The sequence below is a fragment of the Stegostoma tigrinum genome, chromosome 3 (assembly GCF_030684315.1).
Source record: "Stegostoma tigrinum isolate sSteTig4 chromosome 3, sSteTig4.hap1, whole genome shotgun sequence".
In the NCBI taxonomy this organism is placed as follows: domain Eukaryota; kingdom Metazoa; phylum Chordata; class Chondrichthyes; order Orectolobiformes; family Stegostomatidae; genus Stegostoma; species Stegostoma tigrinum.
Window position 1 is genome coordinate 65,891,837 of NC_081356.1, and position 26,817 is coordinate 65,918,653.

General features: G+C 39.2%; 1 protein-coding gene across 3 annotated transcripts in view; it reads right to left on the reverse strand.

The window, feature by feature from the left end:
- pcsk5b (proprotein convertase subtilisin/kexin type 5b) overlaps positions 1–26,817 on the reverse strand; it is a 374,824-nt gene that overhangs the window by 116,819 nt on the left and 231,188 nt on the right. Inside the window, exons 18-21 of one of the 3 annotated variants that reach the window (XM_048526886.2) lie at positions 26,605–26,708; positions 21,980–22,109; positions 18,263–18,378; positions 13,519–16,734 (exon numbers count right to left, since the gene is read on the reverse strand). In XM_048526886.2, coding sequence (XP_048382843.1) covers positions 16,628–16,734; positions 18,263–18,378; positions 21,980–22,109; positions 26,605–26,708 — 457 coding nt within the window. In that variant the 3' untranslated portion in view covers positions 13,519–16,627. Of the gene's footprint in view, positions 1–13,518; positions 16,744–18,262; positions 18,379–21,979; positions 22,110–26,604; positions 26,709–26,817 lie in introns of those variants that run through there. The other 2 variants (XM_048526885.2, XM_059644647.1) reach the window with 2 other exon arrangements.

Below are 26,817 nucleotides of genomic sequence, written 5' to 3' on the forward strand. Positions count from 1 at the left end.
TGATAGAGCAAAATGAATGACTGTGATATTAGCTCCTGCACCGATTCAACGCTCCCACAATCTTGATTCAGTCCAAGGGAAACAAAAATACTGAGGGTTAATTGATGATGTATTAACCTGGTATAGCATTTTACACCATTATCTACTCCCAGACTTTCCTGCTGGACTCTTGTAAAAACAATCAGAAATTGGGAGCCTGGCAGCTTTTCATTGAGGAAGACAATTGAAAACTTCTACCGTTAACTCGACACAAATTAACAACATTTTACATTTACAATTCAGAAAGCGTCCCAACACATTTTAAATCAAGGTATTGACAAAATGTGATAATGACGCATGTGCCATTTGGATAAAAAGCCAATAGGAAACTACTGAAGACTCATTTGTTATATGTAATTTACTTCCTCGATATGGAAAAGCTAACATTTATTGTCTATCTCCAAAGGTGGTGGGCCATAACCAAAACAGCTCGGTATAATGTAAAACCTGGCTCAGTATTGAAGAGAGTTAAGTGTTGGTGTGGAACTGTAGTCAATTATAAGACTGAGCTGATGAGCCTGACAGGTTTCCTTTACTAAATGGCATTAATGAATCGGATTTCTACGACATTCACTTTTAAAGATTTGTCTCTCCATCTTCAGTTTTAAAATGGAAATGTTGGCAGTGCTTTTTTGGTAATGTCACTGGATTAGTAAACCAGAATCGCAGACTAATGTTCTGGGAGCATGGGCTGGAAGGTGGTGAGACTTGTAGTCAATGAAAACTTGGACTTCAAAACTGGTCTAATGGAAACCATGTAAACATTGTCAATTGTCATAACAATTGACTTGCTTTATTAACGTCCTTTAGGGAAGGAAATCTTGTGGTATAACCAGATTGCTGGTGAGGTTCCGGTTCTGTTTCCAGTTCCAGAAGGGATACCCCAAACTGTTAAGTTCCCTAGGTGAGGAGGAATGAACACTCCTTTATTCACCCATCTCCTTGGTTGGTCATAAAAAATCCCTTACCTAGTGGATTCCTATCTCCTAGGACCATTCTGTTTTCAAAGGAGCCAACTTGATTAGTTTTTCTTGAATTAACAAGAACAGAACATTTATCCATTACTACATGAGAAGAATTAATAACACAATACACAAACACACAGATTAGAAATAAGAGGGGAGTCCAAAAAGATGAAAGTTTTTTTTAAAAGAAGGAGATCCACCTCTAAATGGTTTGTAAAGAATAGATAGCTGAAAATTTCAGCAGAGGTTACCATTAGCTTTAACATACATAGTTGAACAGTTTTCACAAACTTTAGTCTGAGATTCTGCTGCTCTGATTTCTTTTAACCATGATTGAATCCCAGTATTCTGTCATCCTGTTTCATTTTTAATTATACTCAGAGTGAGAGATTATCTTTTCCTGTAACACAGGGATGACTAGGGAATAATTATCCAAATGTGACCTTTACAACATGCTAATGATCAAACTCAAGCTGGCACACAAGAGCATTTAATTCCATTAGTACACTGCAGCAGAGCTGAAACTGGCTTTTTAAACTCCTTGCGCATTCTTCAAAGGGAAGAACACAAAATGTGTCTGCAGTTTGGGATAAAATCCATGGCTGGTGGCTTGCTGTTGAGCCGAGTGTTGTCTTCATCTCGTTACCTTGGTAGTTTCAGGAGATCAGTTCACTCTGTTTGATGTTTCTTTGCCACCTTTAGGTATTACGTGCTAACATAGAATTTATTATACTGCAGTATTTTTATATTTCCAGCAGGCTTCTTTTAAAAAAAACACATTTTGGAATGAAGGTCTAAAAGCACCCCTAGTGTTTTGAAGTCCTGACTTCTTGTTGTAACACTTGCTTGTTCTGACCTACCCTACAGACGTCCAGCACCGTGGTTGACTCCTACCTGATCCTCTGGGTAAACAGAGATGGGAAATGCTGACTCAACCAATGATATCCACATGATTAAATAGAAAACAAACTTCTCAAACTGCCAGAGTTAGATGTGAAGTCCTAATCTTTGAATTAATACTATTCACCACAAATCTACTGTACCCCATAAATAACTCACAATTGAGGATTAATGATCACACAGCAAACAAAAATATAGTAAGAAAGAAATCACATTTCTCAAAAGGCAATGTAAGAAATCACTTATTGTGCCGTTGGTATATAAGGTTATTATGCATTAAAACTTACAAAAGTACTTAAACACATTACATGAAAATCCTCAATTACTCACAAGGCACAACCTGAGGAGGAATGTGGGCACAGACAATGCAATGAGGCTTTGGTTGCTAATGGCATGCCCCTGCCCATATTCGAGACCCTCTCCTATAATGCCCACGAAAAGGTAACATCCATGCCTAACGTAGGCCTTCTGGGTTGCTGTGCAGCCAGCTGCTGTAGTCTGCATATACTGTGCCCACAGGCAAGTTCACACATATTTCCTGGTGGAAAGGCCAGCCAGTGACCACTGAAGTATTTGCTACCTGAAGAATTGTGCTACCTAAACTTCATTCAGAAACTGTGTAAAACCTGAATATCTGAACAAGACTCGGTGAGCATTCCCATTCATTTTGCTGGTGTTGATCCTACCCTTTTATTTTGTCAACAAACACAATTAGATCAAGAAGTGGAAAATACCATGCTCAGGGATTTATACTTACCTAAGTAGCTCACAATACTGTAAACACAATTCCTTGGATAATCAAGTTAAAACATCACTCATTCATCCAGTATGAATGTGGCAGGTAAGATGTAATCTCACTTTCTAGACAAATGGTTTGGATTGCTTTGATTTATGACATATGTTGAAAGCCAGCTTCACTTCACACTTTTAATATTCAGTGTATAACCTTCTCTTGAATCCTTAGCCAAGAAATTGATGCAAAGAAAGGTATGCAGATATTTCGAATAATGGAAAATCTTTTGTTCAATTTTAAAACTCTGAAATAACCATAACCATTCAATAGAAAATATATTTTCTGAGGTGTGAAGTCAATGTGTGTCTGTAGTAAAACTATTTTAATTTTTCTCTTTCTTTGCCTTCGCTGTCCTCCAAAAATGATCAAAAGACAAATGTCTTAATTTTAAGAAGTTTTATAAGCAAGAGCTCAGCTAAAGCTATTAATTTTCAGTACAGAAAGACAGGCTTTCTAAGACAGGACTTGCGAAAGAGAAATATCTGTGATTTGTTTGATTTATTTTTAGAATTCCAAAACAATTATTTACATACGGTTTGTTTAAACAGCTGTGATAACAGAAACATTTATTGAAAACACTAATGACTCGTTTTCCAGAAACCTGGTTTCCAAAAAACACATTTAATTGGAATTGTGCTACCTAAACTTCATTCAGAAACTGTGTAAAGCCTAAATATCTGAATGTTTTGAGGTAATCTTTGATACATAGAGCAAGATTGTATAAGAGAGAGGAAAATAATGAGGAGAAGAAGCAGACAACTTCTTCAGACCTGCACAATTCAATCATGTTTGATCTGAATGTGGCCTCAAGTCTAGTTTCTTCTGGTATTATATAACCCTTAAATCATTGTGGATCAAAAATCTAACTGAGCTATAAAATATTCAATACCCAGCTTCCACTACTCCATAATGTACAGAATTTTAAAGTTTAATGATTCTGAAAGTCTGTCTTAAATAGGACAGCCCTTAATCTCAATTTGTCTCTCATAGTTCTTAGATTCTCCCACAAAATGAAATCCTCTCAACACATACTCTGCCCAGCTCCCTTGAAATCCTGTCTTTCAAAAACCTCATACCTCAGCCTTTATCTCCATTTAGTTCAGGCCCAATCTGCTCACTCTTTCCTCTTAACTCCTTCATTCCAGGAATCAACCTAGTGAACCTTCTCTGAACTCCTGTGCGAGTGTAAAAACTAAAAGAACTGCGGATGCTGTAAATCAGGAACAAAAACAAAAGTTGCCGGAAAAGCTCAGCAGGTTTGGCAGCATCAGTGAAGGAAAAAAGCAGAGTTAACGTTTCAGGTCCAGCGACCCTTCCTCAGAACACAGGAGGAAGGGTCACCAGACCCGAAATGTTAACTCTGTTTTTTCCTTCACAGATGCTGCCAGACCTGCTGCGATTTTTCAGTAACTGTTTTTGTTCCAGTGCAAGTATGTCTCTTAAATAGAGACCAAAATTCAGCAAGACTTCCATATTTTTTTATATGCCATTAATTGACTTAATTACAAAAAAAGTAAGCAGCGACAGCAAGAAATGTACATGGGCTCCCAGTGTGCTTTATACAGTAATAATCTTAGTCTCTCTTCATTCAGATAATGTTTTCCCACTCTTCCTGCCAAGTGGATAACCTCACACTTTCCCATATTATATTCCATCTGCTACAAACTTGACACAATGTTATTCCTTTGCAGATTGTGTCCTACATTCAATATGCTTTCTATAATAATGTCTATTCTACAGAATGTTTGTTTATAAATGCAAGTCAGGAGCTTATAGACCACTTGCATCTGAAATCAAATTTATTCTCCAAATAAAAAAAGAAATGACTAAAAAAAGTTGGGACTAAAATTTGATTTCTAGCAGAACAGAAAAAAAAGGATATGCAGGTTATTGAGGAAGTAGCAAGGAAAAAAAATATTGAAGGAGATGGATAGGAGCAGAGAGTGTACTTGATAATCCTGGGGAAGTAGCAAAATTTGTTTATGACAAAATCAATTGTCAGAATGGTATGACTTTTTTTCTTGTTGAGTTAACTGATTTCATTTATCATGCCGTCAGTCATGCAAATTTTAGTATCATACTCTCCTTCAATGCATTCAAATTTCTTATTGATAAATTATAACAGGATATGGAAAAAATATGGCAAATGAGGATTGTTATAAAGGAGTTTATATACACCTCTCAGAAAATATTGCCACAGAAAGATAGGAATAATTCAAAGTGAAAAAGCAAAGGATTAAAGGATAATGGAAATAAGAAATGAGTAGGTCATAATGTCACAAATGAGCCACAAATGGGAAAAGGAGGGTACCAGGATGCATCAGGGCAATCCAACAGTTAAGGAAAAGTACTGAACAATATTGAAACTCTGTGAAAAAAAATACACCTAACATATTGATGGAAGTCGGCAAAGAAATAAAGGATCTGACCACAAAGGATGAGAATTATCGGTAAAACACATATGTTCCAAAAAGGTAGAGATACTCAGACAACTGTAGACAAGAGGGCTCAGCATCAGTATTGGGTAAACTTCTATGCAGTACAATGTTCACTGTGAATTTGGCTTGGTTCGCTAAGGGCCCTTGTCAAGGACTTGTGTACAGCCAATTGTATTGATAGTGTGTGGCAGAAATAAACACAGCAACAAACAAGTTGCTGGGCAAATGAGTGAATAGTGCCTACTGCTGGTTTATCTTTTCCTTGTCATTTACTGTTGATGATATTTTGTGCAAGTTAGTAGAAGTGAGAGATTGAATCAGGATAGCACTGTTACAAGAGACACAATTATTTTTAAAGAACCATTTGTGGGATTGTTCTTCTTTAACTGCCCTCAAAAATTGCCTGTCTTTTAGAGCTGCTGCAGTCTACATGAAGAAGGTATGCTGACAGGGCTATTAAATAGCTGGCAGATTTTGAGCAGCAATGAGGCAATGATGGTATTTCCAGATCAGGGTGGCATTTAACTTGGATAGGAACTTACAGAGGCCATAGTCCTGCTGTACTTCTTACTCCTAGTTGCAGAAGCATTGAAGTGACCTTGGTGAGATGCTGCAGTGCATAATGTAGGTTATGAATATCTTAGGCACAGTGTGCCAGTGGTAAAAACAGTGAATAAGGTGCCAAACAAATGGGGTGCGTTATCCCAGGTGGTGTTAAGTCTTTCAAATGTTGTCAGAGCTGCACTCATACAGACAGAATTCTTTCACATGTCTGGCTTCAGCTTTGAAGCGGGAAATCTTCGGGAGATCGGGAGAGCAGTTACTTACGATGGAGTATTCATTTTATGGTTTGCAACATTCCGGCCGATGGAGGCGCTGCAGTCAACAGGACACATCTTCATGACCAGAATTGGATACAATTGGTGAATCTAATTGGCTAAGTAATCAAGAACCACAGGACAGATTTGAAGTAATTGGCAAAACAAGTAAGGGCAATATAAGTTTTCATTCAGCAAATGGTTAAGATCTGGAATGTACTGCTTGAGACCACGTTGGGACAGGTCCAATAGAATCATTTAAAACAAAATTTAATCAACATCCAAGAAGGAAAACTGCTCAGAACTATGGAGAAAAGCTATGGGGGAGGTAGTTAGAGTTGTTCTGACAGAGATCCAGCACGCACACCGAGCCAAACAGCCTTGTTCTATGTTGTAACCACTCTGATTTTATAATAGATTATGAATAAGGACAGGGAAATGTAGGTTAGAATGACTGAATGCAAAGTAAAATCAAGTACAGAAAGACAAATAAAAGAGACACGGAAAAGGAAATCAATCAATAACTAAGAAGTTGAAGGAATCTGTCCACATGCTTGTAGTGGTTGGTTTTCAGTACCATAGAGGTTAAGTGGTGGTACTTAAAATTAGACTGTTAAATGAATATTTATTTTTGGTGGTTTACTTCTACACCACAAATACAGCACCTTCATGCTGATCACTGCAGTTGAATAGTACGGTAATTAATTGAGAAGCCATTTTATTGAAGCTATGGGTAGAGTGGCATATTTCAGTCAGCAATATTTTAATTTCTGATTGTAACCTTTTGTCTGAAGTTACTATGGCATCTGTGTAGCAATAGCAATGACTTTTATTAGCCTTGTTCATTTGGCACTTCTTAAAAACTTCAAAAACAAAAGTTAAGGCATCTAAACTTGCCACTATGTGCAAGGTATTAAAATCTACAGACAACAAATGCTTCAGGAAGCTGGTTCTTAAATGCCATTCAATAGCAGGTAAATCCAAAACGATTCATTTTGCATAGAAAACTGAACGGGCAAAGACTAAATGGTAACTTTAAAAAAATTGAATTGTCACAGAAAAACTAACCAAACACAAAACTATATAAAAAAAAACAAAACTTCATTGAATGGCTTAAACTGTAAGTCACTGCTGACAGCTGGAATGAACTCTTACAAATCCTTGTCTGACATTAGCTACTAACCATAGGAAGGAGTAAACCAATGAATAAAATCACTCCAAATAATTTCTTCAGTTTAGTAAATCAGTGTGAACAACCAGAAATGATTTCTATGGGAAAATGTACAATTGGGGATTGCTAAGAAATTTCTGTTTGATAAGCGCAGATGTGGTCTCAGAGAACCATGGTTAGGCCTCCACTGATGGATTACTGCAGCAGCAGGGTAGCATTAATTGCACTCTTGGGGCCTTCAAGGTCCTTAGTGATCAGTCAGTGTGATACAATTCTGCAATGCAACTGTTCACTCAAGCACCACCCGTCCAAAAAGAAAAAATCTGGATTAATTCCAAGGGTCAAAAGATACTCTGTTGACTATAGGTTACCCACACACCTATGAGATTCAGACACAAGCACGACAGCTTAAACTACCTGTTCACATGGATTAGCACTCAACAGGTCATTGGGCTTTTGAAGTCAAGATCCCAGTTTCCATACAGGCTGCATTTCACTCTGGAGTACACTCTCCAAGGATTTCACACATTCCAGTGGCCTGCTGCACTTTTATAACATGGACCTCCAGCCAGGTGTGGAAGGCAAAGCCCTGCAAGGAATCAGCTTATTTGAGGAAAAAGATAAACGTGACGTTAGAGATGATGAGAGACGAGACATGGCATTGGAAGAGAAAGATGCAGGCCACCCAGTTGCTCAGGAAGGCGGCCGGCATTGATGAAGAACTCAAAAGTCTTGTAAAACAATGCTGCTAGTGTCAGGATGATCAATTCAGGTCAATTCCAACTCAGCCGCTGTAGGCCCAAAACAATGCCACAGTATCGAACTCATCATGAGTTGTTTCTTGTGAACAACTTCATTGAAAACATAGACTGGAACATGTGATTATTGCCAGTGAAGAATGCACATCTGCCCAGAGATGTTACTAGCCTTTGCCACTTTACCCCTCTTTCTCTTTCCCATCATTAATAAAAGAAGGTTCAGTCATTTGAGTTTGTGTGTCAGTATTTAAATAAATCAGTACAAAGGCACAACAATAATTTACAGACATTGCTGCTACCCTGCTTGGCCACAAGTACATAGTTTGGTAGCCTTGGGCGATGTAGAGGCAGGCTGCTCACTTGCCCATTTGTGGCTAAGATGTACATGGCAGTTACCCTCTTTGTGGACATAGGTGCCCATTGATGCACTTCCAGATGAAGCTGCAATGGCATTATTGCTATGTCTCTGCCACTGGGCCCAGAAATTTGCATTATCAGAAGGGTCAAGGAGTTTCCATGAAGGATATTATCCTCAACCTCCTCTTAGCCGCAGGGAATTTCTCCCTGCACATTAATGATTTCCACTCCAGAAAGCCCTGCACTGTCAATACCACTGATCACACAAGGTTATCATGCCGCATGTGTTCTCTGACCATCTGTATGCAGTACCTGTGCATATTCAGAATGTTGACACGCAAGGCTCTCCAAGAGGTTGATGACTCTTTCAATGGAGGAAGCCATTCAAAGCCCGAAGCCACAGTAGCAAATAAAGGCTGGATTAACTCCTCTATTCTCAGGCCATGACCTTGCACTACCTAAAAAATACCTCATGGAAGCAGATCTGCTGCTGGTCCAGGGAATGCCTTCTTTCCTGCAACTCTGAGGCCCGTATCTATGTCTGGATGAGGAAGCAGTCCTCAGCTGCCTCCGGCATCTCCTTTTGCATGCCTCCTGATCTTAGTCATAGAGTCACCCTTTGTTACAACTCATCCATGCTAACCAGGTTTCCTAAACTGAATTCGTCCCATTTGCCTGTGTTTGGCCTTGTCGCTCTAAACTTTTTCTATCTATGTTCCTGTCCAAATGTCTTTTAACTGTTGTAACTGTACTCACCTCTACCACTTCCTCTGGAAGCTCATTTACATGGATCACCCTTTGTGTGAAAACGTTGCCCCTCAGATCCCTTTTAAATCTTTTCTCTCTCACCTTAGACCTATGCCTTCTAGTTTTGGATTCACCTACACTGAGGAAAAGACCTTGCCCACTCATCTTATCCATGTCCCTCATGATTTTATAAACCTCTATAAGGTCAGCCTTCAGCCTCCAATGCTCCCTGGGCGGAGGGGGGGGGGGGGGGATTCCGAGCCTATCCAGCCTTTCCTTATAACGCAAAACCACCTAATTTTGGTAATATCCTTACAGATTTCTTTTTGGCACTTTTTCCAGCTTAACAACTTCCTTTCTATAGCAAGGGAATCAAAACTGTATGCAGTATTTCGAATACGGCTTTACCAATGTCTTGTACTGCCATAACAAGAAATCCCAACTCCTGCACTCAATGCTCTGATCAATGAAGGCAAGTGTGCCAAACCCTGTCTACTTATGAAGCCACTTTCAAGGAACTATGTGTCTGCACCCCTATGTCTCTCTGTTTGAGAACGCTCCCCAGGGCCCTGCCATTAACTGCAAGTCCTACTCTGACTGGTATGACCCAAATGCAACACCTCACATTTATCTAAATTAAACTCCATCTACTATTCCTTGGCCCAGTTGATCCAGATCCTGTTGTACTTAGATAACCTTCTGCACTGCCCACAAAACCATCAATTTTGGAGTCATCCACAAACTGCACCTGTTACATTCTCATCCAAATCTTTTATATAACTGATGAACAACAGTGGACCCTGCACCGATCCTTGTGGCACACCGCTGGTCACAGTCCTCTGGTCTGAACAATAACCCTCCACACCACCCTGTCTGCTACCATCAAGCCAAGTTTGAATCCAGCTGGCTTGCTCTCCCCAAATCCCATGTGATCTAATCTCACTAACCAGTATACCACGTGAAACCTTGTTGAATGCGTTGCTGACATCCATACAATGTCTCCTGGTCTGCCCTCATCTATCTTTTTGCTTGGCTCTTTATAAAACTTAATCAAGTTTGTGAGACATGATTTTTCACACACAAAGCCATAGTGGCTATCCCTAATCAGGCCTTAACTTTCCAAATGCAGGTAGAACCTGTCTCTGCAAATCCCCTCCAAAGACTTATCCACCACTGACTTCAAGCTCACTGGTCTGTAGTTCCACAGCTTTTTCTTGCAGCCTTTCTTAAATAATGGCACAACATTAGTCACCCTCAAAACCTTCTGGCACCTCACTTGTGGCTGTCAATGATTCAAATATTTCTGCTAGAGGCCCAGCAATCACTTCCCGACCTTCCCATAATGTCCTGGGAATGTACTCTACTCCTGCCAGCCTTACTCTTCACACTGAACTATTACATACAGGGGTCATCATTGAATGAATCTGCAATGGCAGAGAGTGAACTTGCAACATGCAGCTGTAGCTTTTTAGACCATTGTTGTTGCTGTTGGGATCTGGTGATTGAGAGGGAGATGGTCTCAGTGTTTCTATTTTTTCATGATTGAGAGGCACTAGATCATGTGAATAAACCTTGGAGAGCTCAAGCCACTGTAGTAGTCAGACTTCCTGGAACTAATTACTCTGCAGTATGCTATTAGATTGGGTGCAGTACAACAAATCCCTTAATAAACACAGTAAACTCTGTAATCACTACAGCCACTCTGACTGAAAATACTGACTAAGGTTTAGGTGATGTCCACCATTCCCTCCTCAGCAGTAGTTATAATGTATATTAGGGGACTGTTCTATATGTCTGTGGCCAGAAGCTCTATGTTCCTGTGTAGGTACAATGATAGCTGCTCCTCTGGCTCAGCGCTAAGTGCCAAGGGCACAAACCCTTCCCATGTTCAGGAACAGCAGGCACCAGTGTCCTGTCCTTACTGTTAGGAATTGCACTCAACTTGTCACAGCACGTCAGGCCATTAACCCCTGCAGCACTGGATCCAAACTGCTTTTACTGGTCAGGCCAGTCATTTCCATCCATGCCCCTCACTCTGGCTATGTGACCAGTTCTTGCCACTCTTAACAGAGAAGACCTCTCTCCTTTCGTTTATGCACTCAGGGGATGTCCAATTCTGCAGTCAGTAGTGAGACAACCTAAGCCTCTGGTTCTCCAAAATTAGTTTTCAATTCTTTCATTATCTAATTTAAGCAGAATTTTTAGGTAGCCATTGGCTGTTGTGTTCTGTTTAAATCAGACCTGTAGTTGAACAGTGCTGAACTAATCCTTTCCACTTCATTATCCAGTCATTAGTTGGCAATAAACCTAGTCTGGGATATTAATGGGACATTTTTGAGAAAATAGTCGGCAGGTTGTGGACTCAGAAAGATTCCAGGTCCTTGGCAAAGAGCAGAAAGAGAATGGGAGGCTGGAGGACGACTGGACAGAAATAACAACATGTACAGTGTGCACAAGGGATGTTTTGTGGGGGTGGTGGGGTGTAATTTTACATTTTAAATTTCATATTTCAGGTTGGAATACAAGTATTTTATCATTCGCACTACAGTCTCAACAACTAAACTCATTTACTGAAGGGGCAGGTTTTTTAAAAATAATTGCACTGTGCGATTTTAAATAATAAATCCACCACAACAAAATAACTCTTTATAAATTATGTTAGGTCAGTCTTATGACAGTAATTTTATTCAATTCAGTTACCACCTCTTTAATTTCTCCCTCCAGCACCTGCACCACATCTTGCATTTTTGTAGTTGACTCCAACACATCTCTAAAATTTCAAATGATTTTGTATGTCACAACTAATTAACTGTTGTACTTGCGTTTCAATTATTTGTTGATAAAGTTTTGAGATACAAATTTCCAATAAATCAATTGCGCGGCAATAATTAAGAACTGAGTTGAAATAATTCTGAAGTTTGCAGCTACAATATTAGCGTACACATTTAAATCAGATCAAGTAGCTTTTTTTTGTTACAAACTTCAAAAATGTTCTGAAGTGTAAAATCTTAACAAATTCAGCGTGATATTTTCACTGTAATTCAGATGAGCTGACAATTTATATACAAGTGCACTGTGGGATTTGGAACCTGGTCCTGTAACAATGGCCCTCAGTTCCAGACTATGTCTGTGCTGAGTTATTGGGCATCAACATAGTGGCACAACTGGGTTTGATGCCATAAGACCAAGGAGTTGAAGTAAGGCCATTCAGCCAATCGAGTCCACTCTGCCATTTAATCATGGCTGATGGGCATTTCAACTCCACTTCTCTGCACGCTCCGCGTAGCCCTTAATTCCTTGTGAGATCAAGAACTTATCAATCTCTGCCTTGAAGACATTTAACGTCCCGGCCTCCACTGCGCTCAATGGCAATGAATTCCACAGGCCCACCACTCTCTGGCTGAAGAAATGTCTCCTCGTTTCCGTTCTAAATTTACCCCCTCTAATTCTAAAGCTGCGCCCATGGGTCCTAGTCTCCCCACCTAACGGAAACAACCTCCCAGCGTCCACCCTTTCTAAGCCATACATTATCTTGTAAGTTTCTATTAGATCTCCCCTCAACATTCTAAACTCTAATGAATACAATCCCAGAATCCTTAGCCATTCATCGTACGTTAAACCTACCATTCCAGGGATCATCTGTGTGAATCTCTGCTGGACACGCTCCAGGGCCAGTATGTCCTTCCTGAGGTGTGGGGCCCAAAATTGGACACAAAATTGATGCCCATAGAAAGAAAAATGGCTGTTCATTGAGTTTTCATATATTCCAATCTTACTTCCTGCTAGCATCATCAAAACTTTGCCACAAACAGGTGCTTATTTTCTCCATTTTATCACAAACATAAACCAGTGTTATTAAGGCAACTTTGTATCTAATAGCAAGCAGTATGTCAGGCTATTAACAGTTTTTGCTTAACTAATGAAGGCTCTTGTGATTCTGAGCCTTCTGTTCTATAACGTCTGTAACTGCGCCCTGTTAAGTTGTGCTGTGTAATTTGATTTCACTGACTCTTTCTGCAAAATACAGTTGCACATTTACTGGAATAGCAAACTGGTGAGTATTATTTGCATAAAACAAAATAAAGAATTGCAGATGTTGGTAATCTGAAACCAAAACTGATTGTTGGAGGAGCTTAACAGATCTGGCAGTTTCTGTGAAGAGAAAGCTGAGCCAACGTTCCAAGTCCCTTCTTCCGAAGGAGGATCACCGGACTCAAAGAATTGGCTGTGCTTTCTCTGCGTAGATGCTGCCAGATGCATGGAGCTCCCCCTGCAATTTTTGTTTCTGTTTCAATTTTATTTGCATGTTTACTCAGCTTTCTTATCTGTTGACTGATGTGCCTAACTAATGCACAGTAAGTTTTTGAGTTGTATTTCTCCAGTAGTTTCTGAGAAACTACTTAAATGTAGGGAGATTAGTGACGACTGTCTTTTAATTATTAAAAAAACCATATATTTTGCTTCCTCACCAAATAATATCACAAATACAATATTTGTATATAAAACACTTTTTAAACTTTATTGAACTGATTTTAATGCCGCTTTCATTTTACAGTTAAAACTATCAAACTACATATTTTTAAAACATAGAAAGCTCTTTTGCACACAGTGATATTCTAAACATGACTTTTAATAAGATTTTTCCAAGACTGAAATATGAAATTAAGGTTAATTTAATAGCAAAAATAAAATATGGAATTACTGATTTTTGGCATTATCCAATACAACAGGACTACAATATTTTACACATAATGACTGAGCATTTTACACATGTACAGTAACCATCAGTAAACGTGATCTTGAATTCAATGACAATGACACTATGCTAAATGTAAACTAGATTATCGCATGTTTTGTCGTATTAGTGTTTCAATTTGCTAGCATCTGACAAAATCTTTACAATCCATGTCCATTATGATGAATACATATTTTACTTAAGTTTAAACAAATCAGACCAAGTTAAATTTTAATCAAAAACCATGAGACCAAGGCGGTATTTAAATAGTGGAGCTAATGCACATATAATAAAAGGAACAATTAGAAAAAAATTCCATTTCTTTCTCATTAAATATCAACTTCAAAGAATGATAAGCAATAAGGGGGGTGGGGTCCCTTTAATCTGACAATGATAACCAATAGCTCAGTGCAATGTGGGAATATGCTTGCTCCACATTTGATGTAAGGGATCATAGGGAAGCAGCATTCTTTTATGCACTGTCAAAGCCTTGGTTCAGTTAATTGGGTTTCATCAAATATACTCGCACACTGGAGGTGGCAAGGGGCAATAAAGGATCTTGAGAGCTCAGATTTTTGTTGGGTACGGTACATGTGATGAGTGTGTAATAACAAATTGGAATAGGCCAAGCAGAATTTCAAAATCACTGCAGACATAAGTGTAAGAAATTAGAAAACATTTAGTGCAATGAATTAGGAAAACTACACCATCGTTAGTCAAATCAAAAATCAGCACCATTAATGGGAGGGCTGCAGTAGGGAGGACAGGGAAGAGACAAAAAAAGTAGGGTTGCTTTCCAAATTCATTGTGAATTTCCTCTTCTAGTCGTGCCATACACCAATCCTTTCACAAACATTTGAAAGTCAACAAAAACAGCATGTATCAATAAAGACAAGCTCTTGCTGCCCTTGAGCGAAGAGATCTCCATGCCCACAGCATACAAAACAGCAGTTTGTTCCATGGTCTTAGCTTGAGTTTGTCCTGTACACCACAGATTTCTGATAACACAACTCCCTTTAAGGTAAAGGAGCTTTTCCAACACCTGTGCTGCTGTCATTCCAAGTTTTAGGTTGAACTTGACTATGGTAGAAGGGAGTGTGCTGCGAGGTAGAACCTTAAGCTTCACCAGCCTATGAGATCTAACTTTTTTAGAAGCCCAAGCTCTCATTACCGGGCTTTCTTTCCCTGTGTCTTAGAAAGGGAGCAAATTCCCCTGAAGACGAGCTGCAGTCACACCTACACAGGTCACCATACGTTCCAAGCACCATTAGTGCAACATACTGTGTTGCACATTAAAGTTAGCTGGCCTATTTCTACAGTCTTAATCTGAAGTGAAAGATTTTCTTGTAAGTGCACACAAACATGCGATTTTAGAATTTATTTCAGCCCAAAGTTAACGAGCCACACCATACGCGCAATGCACCTGAGAACTTGATTTTTTTTTCCATCTTAGCAGACATGTCTGACAACCTGTTCACCATGCTCATCAGTCCACTTTATTGACCATATTAACAGAGACTAAAGCCCAGAGATCTATACAGGTGTGAGTGGCATGACAACTGAAGATTAGTAAAGAATTTGAAATGTGCAATCTTTCTGGCAGCAAAATACCATTCTGGGCAGGTGTTTAACTGCACAGAAAGATGGGGTTAGACTTCGATTACCTGCATCAGCTTATCTCCGTTCAATTTGGACAAATTTTGGTCTATATAAAAGTAAGTTTATTTTGATCCATAGCTGTACATAAATCACAGTTTGAGCATATACTTTCATGGCCATTACTGCTGATTCTGGTAATCGAAAAAGTTTGTGTGAGTAATCCTAAATTATTGAAACGGTACGGTCTAAAATTCCAGAAAATTAGAAACTTCCAGTCAGTATTTAAACAGTAAAAATGGTAAACACGCCAGGGCAGAGCAAAAACAAATAAGTTTGGACAAGAGATGGAAATCAAGCTTTGTGTAACAAAGAATATGCAGATTAATTTGTCAGTACCTGCAGCCAAAAAGGCATTACAAGGTTTTGCTTCAATGGCATGATTATTGAGTGCCAACAACTCACTGCAGAGCGAAAGGGGAGAGTGCTTCATGAACTGCTGTCTTCTATTTTTGAAACATTCTATGACAATCATTACCATGAACAATGATATGAATGTCAGCATTTTCCATCACTGACACCAGCATTATCATCAGCATCATATAAGCCAGGACCGATATACTGAAAGCTTCAGGTGGTTAGTTAATATTGATTAAAAGTTTAAATAGAATGAACTTTACAAGTTATTTTTGCAGAAGAGGTTTAATATGAACATGCAGATTAGCAGTTTGCTGTTCCCCAGCTAGAAAGATGCATACAATTTCTCACCTACATACCTGTCCATACTAAACTGGAATTACCCAATATTGATATTTGAGTGTCTGGTGGGGCCTGAATTTCTCTAAGTATCTATTTTTAAATGTAAACACCAATTCATTCACTAACCTGCCAATTTTGGAATCATGTAAACTTTTCAATATTGTACAAAAATAACCAGGAAAGAAAATCCTTCCAAAAAGCAAATCCTCAACTTGGGGCTATTGGGATGAAGTTTGAAGAGTGTGTGGGAGGGTTTGACTGTGGGAGATGGAGAGAAAATCATACATCTCATTTCAAATAGAAAGTTTGGCATTACACGCTTTGGTCATAAAAGTAAAATACTGACAAGTTAGTTATTCCAGATGTCAGACAGTAAACACCTGAAGTGAAAGGTAGGTCTGTTGTAATTGCTTCACCAATAAAAGTTCAGTCACACAGTTCCCCACCTGCTTGGAGGAGGAGAAAGGGTGGCTTTCTATTTTGTAATATTAAAAGAATTTACATGTGTGCATACAGGAGCAAAGGAGGGGGAAAACCCTGTGATCATCTGTTCAACCTTTAAGGGAACATGTTCTGCAACACAGTTGTTGAAGCACTTTTCGTTGACAAAGGCTGTTCTTTTTCACCAAGACGCAGAAACTTCCCTCGGCCCACGATTCTTCCGTTGCTTTCCAGAGATCGGGATCACAGAGACAGGAGTTTGAAGGTTGAAGGAAGTTGGAAGTAGAGGAACGAAGTAGGTGATTTTTTTCAGACAAGGCAGAAGAAATCAGTCAAGAGGTTGACAGAGCAATTTTATTTTGTTCATCAGAAGCAATTGTGTCCGACAGGAAGTAAGTTGTCATTTTTTTTCAAACAGGAATTGATTTTATTCCATTTTGAAGAGGGAAAAAGATTAAACAGGAAGACATTAGAAAACAGTTGTTTAAAACATCATGAAAGTGAATCATAACCATGGACAAAAGAACTGCTTAATCATATTAAAGAAAGCAAAATAGGAATCTAGAAAAAAAAGCATAAAATAACAAAACCTATATTTGCAATTGCAATAGCTAAGTCCTCCATAGTACACACTGCAAATGATACATGAGTAACCATTTAAAATAAAGAACGACTACCAGCAGAAATGATAAAAATGCATTCTGACACTCGTTTGGAAGACCTTGGAATATTTAGCCTGTAAGCAGCACAATCCAACCAAGGAAATTATTTGGCTGAGTTTTTTTTGGGATCACATACTGACAGAAATCTAAGACCTCCCCAAGCCAGGAGGGACAAGCCAGTAGAAATAATTGCTTCTCCTCCTGTAATTTTTCACTATAAAATTTTCCAAAAAGATGGTCTTGTAATAACACAATCTAAGATAATAAGGCATGCAGGAAGAAAGTACGATCAACCATTTGCCATTTAGTATACCTCAAATATTCCCATCTAAAACACAAAATATTCAGGTACTTCTTGAGATTCTGACAGTTGAGAATACCGACCAAAATTGAAAAGGACTATCCTCACCTCACTATCACACTTTCTTGCAAGGGTAATGGGATAGCAATATTCCCAGCTATGTTTGTACCTGAAGCAAAGCTCAGTTCACCTAACTACACTTCTTTTGTAATCAGTCATTTTTAAAATATGCTACAAACTGAGCCTAGATATTTGGAATCAACTTGTTCAAGTATTTGCGCCCAAATGCCTTGCTAATTAAGCATTTATTCAGGGAATCATTAAATTGTTCTTTTTCCCTCAGACATTTCATGTGTGTCTCATTAATCAGCAGAGTATGCTGAATGAAAATGGTTGCGTTTCTGTTAAGGATCATTCTATGGGCTCATACAGAAGTCTGGCCTTTGGGCAAGTGACTGCGTAACTACCAGCCTGTACCAAAACAGCACATTCATTAAAGGGTAGAACGAAATAAGTGAGAGTGGTAATTCATAGTCAAGTAGCAGAAATCAAAACCATGTGCCATTATCAAATATAAAAACCACTTTGACAAGTGGATGAAGAGTACCTTAAATTTTTTAAGCTGACACTGCAAAGCGTAAGTAGAACTTTTACTGACAAAATAGAAGCTGAATTACAAACCATCCACAGTTAGAGGCTTTCAAATAACATTAGTGCTGCCAAATGAACTGATTTGCTTTTACTCTCATGAGCAGAGATTAATGAAAAACAACAGTACTCACCATCTTTACAAACGGTACCAACCACACAGACTCCCCCCTCGAGATTATACCCACTTGGACAGGTACTGCAGTTTCTTTCTCCCTGGCCGGCGCAAGTTAAACAGCTTGCATCACACCTTGAAAAAAGATTACATTTTTTTCCATAGTCCCATAAATATTTTCCTAAATACAAGCAAAATACATACAGGAAGAGAGAAAGTGATTTTTCAATAGATGGCAATTGCTGATTCAAAATCTTAAATGAAAAATTGTTTACACATCATTAAATTTTGGGAGAACAGACTGCAAAGTATTTAGCAACCGAACCAAGAGGTTCCCAAAGTCCACAAAGTTGCAGTTCTAGTGTTTATGTTACAATTGCACCTGCTGATTGTTGAACTCATTAACATTTATAGTGTTAAGCGAGTAGTCTATAGGAGCCAGCTCTTGGTGCTGTGGGAGCTTTCTGAATTCACAAGGAAGAGTGGCATCAGTTGTCTAATGGGCTTGTGCATCTCTTCCTGAGAGACAGTATAGTTCGTACAAAGGTTTCCACCTCATGTTTCCCATGTTGATCCTCTCCATTAACACCCTGGGTCACACAAAAGGGCAGCACAGTGGCTCAGTGGTTAGCACTGCAGCCTCACAGTCCCAGCGACCTGGGTTCGAATCCAGCCTTGGGCGACTGTCTGTGCGGAGTTTGCACATTCTCCCCGTGCCTGCGTGGGTTTCCTCCGGGTGCTCCGGTTTCCTCCCAGGTGCAGGCTAGGTGGATCAGCCATGCTAAATTACCCGTAGTGTTCAGGGGGATGGGTCTCGGGGTGGGATGGACTTGTTGGGCCGAAGGGCCTGTTTCCACACTGTAGGTAATTAATCTGAGAAACAACAAAAGGGATTATGGATATTTACAGCAAAAATGAGGCCACTTGGCCAATTATCTCTGTTAGCTCTTCAGCGTGATCATTCCAAATTAACCGCAGTATGCTGATCTTTCCTGAAGTCTGCAGTTAACAAACCATGTAAAGTATTGCAAACTGAGAAGGTTAGGGTTAAGCTTGAAAAGGGCATACAGCTGCTGATGGTGGAATGACAGATTACATTTAACTATGCATAATTTATTAATAGGACACTGTTAGCTTGGCCCATCTGTAACTATTTTTGAGAAGGTGGAAGTAAACTGACTTCTTGGGGAGTAGGTGTGTTCATAGTGCTGTTAATGAAGTTGTTCAAGGATTTTGACCCAGCAATAGTGAAGAAACGGCAATACAGTTCCTATTCAGCATGGTGTGTAGTTTGAAGGGGAACTTACAGATGGTGGTGTGTCCGTACATCTGCTGACATTGACATTTTAGATGGCAGAGATTGTGGGTTTGGCTAGTACTTTTTAATGCGTTTTTGGATGAGTTGATGCAGTGCATCTTATAGCTAGTATACACTGTGTCAGCAAAGGGAGTGTCTGTTGAAAATGGTGAGCTGTCAAGTGGGATGCTGTATGATGGTATTCAGCTACTCAAATGTTGTTGGAGCAGCACATATCCAGGTAAATGGAGCATTTTCCATCATACTTCTGACTTGTGCCATACAGAAGTGGAAAAGCATTGGGGAGAAGGGAGTTGAGTTACTCGTCACAGAATTCCCAGCCCCTGGCCTGCTTTTGTAGCAACAGTTTAATGCAGGGAAGTGACAAGTGATTCATTTTTTTAGCAAGAATAGAGACAGACAATATGGGGGAGAAAAGGAGAGCAGAAGCAATGGAGCTGGTGTATACAAATCATTGAAGGTGCCAGGGCAGGTTGATCCTGTGTTTCATAAATAAAAGCATGGAGTAGGCAGTTTTAATAAAACTGTTTAGGGTCCTAGTGGAGTAGAGAGTTCATTTTTGGGAGTGCAATTTAGGGGCGATACAAGGTATTAAAAGGGCAAAGTTAAGATTCACTGACATGTCTCCATAAATGAGGAACTTCAGTTCCATCGTCAGTTAGATTAGAGAACATAGAACAGAGAACAGTACAGCACAGTACAGGCCCTCTGGGCCCACGATGTTGTGCCGACCTATTATCCTACTAAGATCAAACTATCCTGCATACCCTACATTTTACTATCATCCATGTGCCCATCCAAGAGTCACTTAAAAGTCTCTGACTCCAAGTCAAAACTCCAAAAGTATCTGACTCCACTTCCACTGCTGGCAATGCATTCCACATGCCCAACACTCTGTGTAAAGAACCTACCTCTGACATCTCCCACATACCTATCTCCAATCACCTTAAAATTATGTCCCCTTGTGATTGTCATTTTTGCCATGGGAAAAAGTCTCTGGCTATCCCCTCTATGCCTCTCGTCATCTTGTTTATCTCTATCAAGTCACCTCTCATCCTTCCTCACTCCGAAATGAAAAGCCCTAGATCCCTCAGCCTTTCCTCGTAAGACCTGCCCTCCAATCCCGGAAGCATCCTGGTAAATCTCTTCTGCACCTTCTCTAAAGCTTCTACATCTTTCCTATAATGAGACCAGCAGAACTGAAGAGAATATTGCAAGTGTGGTCTAACCAGGGCTTTATAGAGCTGCGGCATAAGCTCATGCCTCAAACTCAATTCCCCTCCCAATGAAAGCCAACACACCATACGCCTTCCTTATAACTCTATCAACTTGGGTAGCAACATTGAGGAATCTATGGACATGGACCGCAAGATCTCTCTGTTCCTCCACACTGCCAAGAATCCTGCCATTGCAGCCATATTCCTTGCAGAAGACTAAATTGAAAGGAGATGTGTTAAAGACATTCTAAATCATAAAGGGGTCCGAGCAGTGCAATGGAGAGAGACTATTCCAACAGTTAGAAGGATTGAGAAGCATTAAGGTGATTGGTAGAAACAGTGACAGCATCTGGAAAAAGGCTTTTTACACTGACTGATTAGGAATTGCAAAGCACCATCCAAGAGAGTTTGGTGGAGGCAGAATCAATCGTGACTTCCAAAAGGGACTTGGAATATCTCCAGGAGAGGAAACAATTGCAGGGCGACAGGGAAAAGTGGCATTAGGGGAACAGTCCTTATAGGGAGCCAACAGTGAAATAACAGGCTGAATGACTTCCTTTTGTGCTGCACAGATTCTATACCTTCTTCTGAATAATTTAGAGATGAGAAAATAGAAGAGTGGAACACAGTAAAACCCATATTCAGAATTAGAACATTTAAAAAAAATCAGCAAATGCCTGACATTTTCATTCAATTGTTTGAATGTCTACCCGACATTGCAAAAATGCCTATATTTCAGAAATACTTCTGATATGTTTTGTGTCATCCCATGATTGAGAAAGGTTCTACATAAACACAAATTTAAAAAATGATTGTTTATGTAAAGGGAAGGAATTGATTAGTGCTGCACAATTAACTTCGATTTTTCTGCAAAGCCAGTCAGAGCTTTTGAGTAAAAGGGTACATTTTGAAATCAAGTAGAGAAATTAGATCACTGCTAAATCCAGAGGTGTTTAACAATGCTGGGCTTCAAAAAGTGGAACAAAGAAAACAAAAGTTAGCTATTTTCAAAAATCAATTTGAAAAACATCTCTGCAGATTTCAGTAATAATTCGATGTTTCTCCCCAAAAATAGGCAGATGGTGAATATATTGTGGAGGGGCAGACTGGCATAGCTTAATAATGCTTGGCAACATATGAAAAAAAACTGCTAATATGTGGTCATTCTTAACAATTTCATTTTCTAATAATCACAACTTGCCTCCTGCATGTTTTTTCACCATTTTCAGATGTCTGATCTATATAGTAGCCAAGACTGCAACTCAGCACACATCTCCATTCCTCCAGGTAGTAATCTGTAGCACACTGTGTACATGACTCTTGGCCTGGACCTGCAACACAGGAGACAAACAATTATGGTTACAGTGGATCAGGACTTTCAAAAGGGGGGGAAAGGATCTTAAGTGGGGTTGCATCACAAGTTCAGGGGCAGCAATGGCTGATCACTGCCATGCCCTTCTCCCCCACATACATTTTCACTTGCCATAAACAGGCCATTTCATCCTCCATCCCACTCATCAAGAGGGTGAGAAGTCCCATCTTACTAATAAGTGGGTTTGGTTGCAAATGTTTCGTCACCCTGCTGGGTAACATTGTCAGTGTGCGTCTGGTGAAGCATTGGTGTTCTGTCCCACTTGTTACTTATATGCTTCGGTTTGCTGAGGTGATTGGTACTATTTATGGTTTTGTTTCTCAGTGGTTTGCACACAGGGTCTAATTCAACACGTTTGTTGATGGAGTTCTGTTTGGAATACCAGGCCTCCAGGAATTCCCTGGCATGTCTCTGTTTGGCTCCTGCTGTTAACAGTGTGTTGTCCCAGTCGAATTTGTGTCCCTTGTTGACCATGTGTAGTGAGACAAATGAGAATTGGTCGTGTTTCTTGGTGGATAGTTGTATGTGTATTGTCAATTTTCTTCCGGTTTTGGGCTATGTTGTGTTTCTCAGAGTCCTTGCATTGTATTTTGTACATAATCTCAGTTTTAAGTATGGGATCCTTTATGTTCATCAGTTGCTGCCGCAGGATGGTTGTCTTTTTGTGGGCTACTCTGAAACCTAGGGGTCTGAGTAGTCTTGTGGTCATTTCTGAGAAGTCCTTGATGTATGGTAGGGTGATTAGTGAGTCTGTCATGTTGTCGTCTTCCTGTCATGTTCTATTTTGGAAGGAGCAGCGGATCATGCTTTTTGGGTATCCATGTCTTTTGAAAACTTCGTGTAAGTGTTCCTGTTCTTCTTTGTGTAGTTCTGGGTTGCTGCCATATGTTGTGGCTTGTGTGAATAAGTGGGACAGAACATTGACGCTTCACCGGAGGCGCACTGACGATGTTACCTAGCAGGCTGACGAAACTTTTGCAACCAAACCCACTGGCTTGGTGAGCATGTCTACAACCTCATCCACAACCCGAGCTAGAAACCTTTTTGAAAACTTTAAAAGTTGTCATAGTTGTCAAGCCTCAAAGTGGTATTGCAGTAGAAAATGGTTTGCAAAGTAGATCCTCCAGATTCAAATTGAGAAGTCCCATCTTACTAAAAAGACACTCACTTAGTGACAACATGAAAAGAGAAAGCTCATGTCCAATCTTTAGGTCAGAGATTTGAATCATGGTTTGAAAATATGGTACTTTGTCATTGCTGGACATACTATTTAATCAGATTTGGCAGATGAGAATTTGACTGCAATCTCAGTCCACTTTTGCCTGTTTATATCTACATGTCTGATGGATGTTTATAGGACACATTCCACAAAATGAATGCAAATATTAAATGTCATGTGCTATTTTTGAGCAATTTTTCACTCAACAATCTCGATCAGGGGATTTTTGCAGTTGTGCATTTCAAAGTACATCAGCAAATACGTCAGCACTACTGCAAGCAAAGGGAGAAGAAAACAATTTTAAGAAAATGGACAGTAGTTATCACTGTGAGAGCAACAGAAAACCTTTTCGCTCAGTGCTCCAACCACAGTTCTCCGATGTGAAATTAGCACAGGTTTTATTTTTTATTTTAATTTATTTTAATTTCTTGTGGAAGCAGAAGTAGAGTAAGTTAAAAGTGTTTTGGATATTTATTTATTCAGTATATCAGTTTTAATAATTATCTATTCAGAAATTCCAGTCATGAAATTCTGTATTTATCATCTTCATGCTGCACTCTGGTAATCCAACAGAAAAGATTGAACGAAGCACATTTATTTGCAACCTGGAGTTCATCCACATGCAAGAGACAAATCAGCGCTGAGGCAAAGATAACATCCAAAATAACTCAATTTCAATAATATATTCGTACAGTCATACAGACATACGGCATGGAAACAGGCCTTCGGTCCAACTTGGCTGTGCTGACTTGATATCCTAGAGGAATCTAGTTTCATTTGCCAGTATTTGGCCCACATCCCTCTAATCCTTCCTAATCATATACCCCTGCAGGTGTTTTTTAAATGTTATATAATTGCATCAGCGTCCACCACTTGCTCTGGCAGCTCATTACATATACATACCACCCTATGTGTGAAAAAATTGCCCCTTAGATCTCTTAAATCTATCCCCTCTCATCTTAAACCTATGTCCTGTAGTTTTAGACTTCCCTCCCACCCCACCCCCTCACAAATGCCTTGGGCAAAAAGACAATGGCTATTCACCCTATCCATGCTCCTCATGATTTTATAAACCTCTGTAAGGTGACCCCCTTAACCTCTAATGCTCCTAGGAAAATAGCCCCAGCCTATTCCGCCTCTGTTTACAGCTCAAATACTCTAACTCTGGCAACATCCTCGTAAACCTCTTTTGAGTCCTTTCAAGTTTCACAAAGGTAGGAGAAGAACTGCTTGGATGCAATGCTGTATTGCTTTTAATAAATTATGGAGGCCAATACAATGTTATAAACCCAACTATCATTAGTGGACAATTTAAATCTGATACTAATATCTGGCTTGATGCATCATCTTTTTTGTTTTAATGAGGTGGTCTTTCATTGAAGCAATCATGCAATGCTTCAGGTTCAATTTTAATCAGACATTTATCATGCAAAAGAAATTAAGAAGAGAATAAAACAAATTATTTACTCACAATTTCAAAGATTTAGGACCACCTAGTAAAATAGAAGCCCATTAATCTCATAAGCATTCCTTCCCAGCACTGACAAGGGAGAATTCTCTTTCTTTTATCTCTAAAAGGCCTAATTTATCTTAACTTACTCTGTCATGAGAATTTGCCAGGCTCTCTGATGCATTCATACAACTGAGTTTAGACTTCCTGCGCTTCAAATAATGCTTCCAGATTTGTAACCAAGTGCTTCTGGTTTGGAAATTTCCAACTAAATGGCTTACACTGGGGCAACATATTTCTTAACGGTTCAAAACAATATCTTTTCAACAGGAGCAACAGTTTAACACATCTAGCTTTAGCCAAGTCTTCTGCAAAAATGTCAAATTGAAACCTAAACATTTTTCTCCAAGCTATGGGTATTTCCCCCAGTCAAAAGAAACAAAAAAAAAATCAAAGGCCTAACACACAACCGTTTACTTTTCACACTCAAAAATAAACCCAAAGGAAAACCTCATTAGAACCACAGAAAAGAGGAGTACTAGGTTATTCACCCCTTTGAGCCTGCTTCACTTTCCAATATGATAATTGCTGATCCTCTATCTCAATGCCATATTTTCACTTTCTCCCCCATAACACTTGATGCCTTTGACCTCTAAAAAATATTACAAACTTGAAACTCTGTTCAAGTGTATATAGCATTTAATAAATAAATCGCCTTCGTTACAGAAATGCTTCCAAGTTAATTAAAAACCTTCATACACAGACCAAAATCCACACGCCACTAACTTAAATCTAAATTCTAGTATAAATGATATATATGTATATATATAAAATCCATCTTAAATCACAGTAAATTGACTAAATGAAAAATTACAAGATTGACTGAACACCCCCCATGAGTAGTTCCATTGCACTTCTTCACTTGTACCCCATCCCAACTCCTTCTACAGTAACCAAATAAACATCTAACACTTGGGACACTGACATAATATCAAACGCATACATTTTCTGCTAAATTTAAAAGATATTCATTTGATGGAAAAATACCATTTGCACGTGCATACCTACACCAATTAAACAGTCCAATTTAGATAACCAAAAATGAAAAGCAGCTTTGGCAATTCGTCAGTCAGATAAACTATTTTTCCCTACTCTGCTGTGCTCCTCCCATCCATCTGAAAAACAAATTATTCTTATGGAGGTGCAGCAAGTGGCGAAGAAGTCAAATGGTATGTTGGCCTTCATAGCAAGGAGCAGGGATGCCTTGCTGCAACTGTAAAGTGCCTTGGTAAGACCATACTGGAGTATGGCGTTCAGTTTTGGTTTCCTAATTGGAGGAAGGACATTCTGGCTATGGATGGAGTGTGACAAAGGTTTGCCAGACTGATTCCTGGGATGGCCAGACTAATATATGAAGAGACACTAGATCAGTAAGGACAATATTCACTGGACTATAAAAGAATCTCACAGTTCTCAAACAAACCTATAAATTTCAAACAAGGCAAGGCAGGGTGAATGCAGGTAAGATGTTCATGATGATTAGTGAATCCAGAACAATGAATCACTGTCTAAGAAATCTGGGCTTTATGATATCTCTGCTGCAGAATGGGATTCTGGTCAAAACAATGAATGTGCTCAAGAAGGAATTAGATATAGTTCTTAGGGCTAAAAGGGATTATGATTATATTCCATGGTGGGTCAAACTCCGAGGGCCAAATGGCCTAGCCTTGCTCTAATTTTCAATGTTTCAACAACAAAAAAGGATGGTTTCAACAGCAAAGTTACCTGCACATGTTGCACATGACACATGACATTTCTCACACTCCCTGCTCATAGAATTAAAGTAAGTTCCAGCATCGCAACTGAAAACACACTTTGGTCCTTGCAGCCTGTAAGGAAAAGGAAGAATAAGTCACTGAAAATATTGGTGTGATGATACATAAAACATCGGAGATCCGGAAGATGATTTTCTATAAAAGTTAAATGCTGTTATTAGTG